This window comes from Orycteropus afer, unplaced genomic scaffold, assembly GCF_000298275.1.
Source record: "Orycteropus afer afer isolate SDZICR_OR568_19922 unplaced genomic scaffold, OryAfe1.0 scaffold00229, whole genome shotgun sequence".
NCBI classification, from domain to species: domain Eukaryota; kingdom Metazoa; phylum Chordata; class Mammalia; order Tubulidentata; family Orycteropodidae; genus Orycteropus; species Orycteropus afer.
The window spans coordinates 4,497,997-4,501,915 of record NW_006921816.1 but is presented as its reverse complement, the minus strand read 5'-3'; the positions used below and the strand labels follow the sequence as shown (position 1 = coordinate 4,501,915).

At 32.6% G+C, this 3,919-nt stretch overlaps 1 protein-coding gene across 1 annotated transcript in view; it reads left to right on the top strand.

Annotated features, from left to right (window-relative positions):
- Positions 1–3,919, top strand: part of PPP3CA (protein phosphatase 3 catalytic subunit alpha) — a gene marked incomplete at its 5' end in the record, with an annotated part of 243,798 nt that overhangs the window by 144,375 nt on the left and 95,504 nt on the right. Inside the window, 2 exons of the mRNA XM_007948861.2 lie at positions 1,856–1,967; positions 3,209–3,354. Of these exons, the coding sequence (XP_007947052.2) occupies positions 1,856–1,967; positions 3,209–3,354 (258 nt within the window). The remainder of the gene's footprint in view (positions 1–1,855; positions 1,968–3,208; positions 3,355–3,919) is intronic.

Here is a 3,919-nt window from a genome sequence, read left to right as displayed (position 1 = left end):
AATCTGTAAAGATTACACCCTAGGACACCCTAAGGAGCAATACTGCTGTGCCCTGTATCATCACTATGAGTCAGAATCTACTTGACAATGTAACAGCAAAAATACAACGAAGCCAAATGAGTACCCCTCCAACATACAGATAGAATATGTTCAATATAACAGATTCAAGATGTAAATATAGATTTTTTTAAAAATGTAACATATCCTTCCTATTCTAAATTAACAAACAATTTTTTGGAAAAAAACCCATATATTCTATGTTTTATTCAAACATGTAAATGTATCTATAAAACCTGGTAACACAGCAGTCAGAGACCAATTGAGCTACTGGACTGCCCACTGGAGTAACAGGAACACATACTCTTATCAGCAGATAATGAATCCTTCAAAGATCACTCAAAGAGGCCACTTGGTCAACTTTTCATATTATTTACATAAACTTTAGCTATTAACAATAATCAGAAAATGAGAATTAGCAAATATAGGTAATTTAATGTCAATGTATTATTTTTGTTTGTTTTGATCATAATTAAATATTTGGAGAGGATGCATTACTGAGCAACACAATAATACATACTTCTGATAATTAATATTTCCTCCAAAACTTGGACAGTACATTCAAACATAATTAATTTCTACTCATTTAAAACTTATCATATAAGGTAACACAGAGATAAGTATTCTTCACAATTACGACAACTAGAAATTGCCAATAGTTTTTCTCTATGAACTTTATCCACATCTCTACTAATATTTTGTACTTTCAGATTTTAGTAACTAGAATCAGACTGTTCTCAATATTTCAGAGTTTCCTATATCTTTTCAGCTTTATTTTTAGAGGATAAGTTTCATGAATAGAAAAACTATACTTATTTTCCAAAGCATGTTTTTCTATTCCAAGAGAATAATGAAATATTGGAGTGGTCCAGTTATCTTAATGCACATTCCTGGAAGTTTTTGTCATGTTAGGTTTAGTTCGAACCTGGTGAACATGAAGTTGGCCATTATTTTTACACACGGTGCAGTGCTCGTGTAGCTAATTGGAGAGCCATTAGAAGTGTCTGAACTGAAATTTGCTGACCTTCAGTTTTATTATATTTACTTATATAATAAGATTTATAAGGCTTTCTATATACCAAAAACATTGAAATAAACAAGTCAGTGGGGGAGAAGATAGTAGGGAACTACTGGAGAGAAAATTCAAAGAAAATATTTACACAGTCAAAGTCAGCTTGAGACTGTCAGTATTGGTTCAAATTTTGTCTTGCCTTTTCTTTCCAATTCTCCCATTTCTATTACCTGACTTATAAAATAACGTATAAGTATGCATTCTTTTTTTCTTACTGTCTGTCTTCTCACTCCCATGCCAATATATTTTTTATTTTTAGTATTTTTTCATTCAGGCTCCTTCCGTATTTTCATTTTATTTTTAACCAACTCCCTTCTTCCTCCAGGCCACACAAATCTTCTTCTAAGGACTATGTACAATCCATTTTTTTTCTTTATGGTATGTAGAGGCTAAGTTGTTGTCAGTTGCAATTGAGTCAGCTCTGAATCATGATGACCATATACATAACAGAATGAAATGTTTCCTGGCCCTTTGTAGTCTTTATGACCATTGGTGTGTTTGTGGATCCTAAATATGTATATGTATTTCAGGTGTTAGATAAACCTTGGCTTTGTACTATTGTTTTTTGTCTGGTTGTCAATATCCTCCCTGATAAGGCCAAAACTTTTAGAGAATTTTGGTCACAGTAGCATGTTTGATTCATGTTATTGTGATGTGGAACAACAGAATGTGTGACTATAGTGGGAAAATAATTATTTTTGTACTATTTTTCTGTTTTTTTCTTAGTGTGTGCTCTATTTGTGGGCCTTGAAAATCCTCTATCCCAAAACACTGTTTTTGCTTCGTGGAAATCATGAATGTAGACATCTAACAGAGTATTTCACATTTAAACAAGAATGTAAGTATACTTCAAGCTTATTATTTAACCACATAAGGGATAAGTAGTAATTTTAATAGATATTCAGAGAAGTTGGCATTATGTCATGCCACATCAGAACTTTAAAATTACACTATTTCGTATCATTCTATACTTTTTTAAAAAGAGAGAATTCAGAATTTTTTTTTTTAAATTGTAAATTCACTTCAGTAAAATGATCCAAGAATTTGGATTAATGTTTCTTATAAGAAATTGAGGGAGCTCTGATAGCATAGTGCCTAAGGCATTTGACTGCTAACCAGAAGTCTGGTGGTTCAAATCCACCAGCTACTCCTCGAAAGGAAGGTTGGGCGATCTACTTCCATAGTGATTCCATCTCAGAAACCCAAGGAGGGGTCGCTATGAGTCAGCTCCAACTCGACAGCAGTGAGTGTAAGAAATTGAAAGGAGCATTGATGGTGTAGTACCTAAGGTATTTCACTGCTAACCAGAAGGTTGGTGGTTCAAACCCACCAGCCACTCTGTGGAAGGAAGACTTCCGTAAAGATTTACTGCCTCAGAAACCCAATGGGGGTTGCTTTGAATTGGAATCAACTATATGGCAGTGAGGTTTTTTTTTAATTATAGGAAATTGATGATTAAATTCTCTTTTTAAAAATGTCCAGGATACCGCTATTTTGGGTAATCATGCTGCCCTTTAATCTTATTTTTTTTGCATTGGTGATTTACACTTCAATTCGTTCCTGTCATTTATCCCTGTATGAAATGAAGCACAATAACTTACCCTCTCAGAGAATTAAATATAAGTCAGTAATAGAAAACCAGTGTACACTGGGATAGAAATGACTTTTGGAACCTTGTTTCTTGCAATCACTTTTTCTACATGACCATTCAGGAAATCAGACAGCTTTATAGACATCTTTCTCTTGGTCAATAGTCTTCCAGTTCGTGTGTAATATTTTCGTGATATAGCTACAGAGAAATAGCAAGGATGTATGTAGGAAACCTTCTCCATTATCAAAAGCATTACTAAAAATGGTAAACTGTGGGCCACCATAAAATATAACACAGTAGTCCTAAAAGCTAATACGTAACTCTTGAAAGCACCGAATTTAGTTATTTTTTTGGTATTATGCAGTATGTAATTTTGTGTGATCATAGTAAAAAAAATTAGAAATAAATTGTTTTGATGAAATGATCCCAGCTATGAAATCATGAGGTTAAATCTTTGGCTTTTTTTTTTTTTAAATATATTTTTAAAGGTAAAATAAAGTATTCAGAACGTGTATACGATGCCTGTATGGATGCCTTTGACTGCCTTCCTCTGGCTGCCCTGATGAACCAACAGTTCCTGTGTGTACATGGTGGTTTGTCTCCAGAGATTAACACATTAGATGATATCAGAAAAGTAAGTTCAGTGATTTTCCAGGTTTAATCGTTCTGTGTGCTTAAGTCATAAGTGGAAGACCCTGGTCACCTTGCCTTTATCACTAAATTTATACTTTTGAATTAAAATGATTAAGAGTGATTGTGAATTTTTTTTTTGTATTAATTTTTTCACTGGAAAAAAAGATATTTGGTAGAGTTTTCATCTCTAAAACTTAAGAGTTCAACTTGCCATGTGACATATTTCACTGAGAATATAAAACATTTGGTCCTTAAATATGTATATGTTATCTTTTCATTTTTCTTTCCTATATATAGGTAGAAATTTTGCCCTTGGGAAATATCACAACTTTAAATGTGACTGTGTTATGTTTATTTTATCTACTATTTGTTACAGTTCAAAACTTTAAAATACCAGTTTTAAAAAGGTAGTGTTAGGGTTATATTGATGGTCTTGAGTAAGTGAAAAAGAGTTGACTTTTTTTTTTTTAATTTTATTTTGATTTGGGTGAAGATTTACAGAGTAAATTCACTTTTCATACAGCAGTTCACATATACTTTGTCTCATGTCATTGACCAAAATTTAC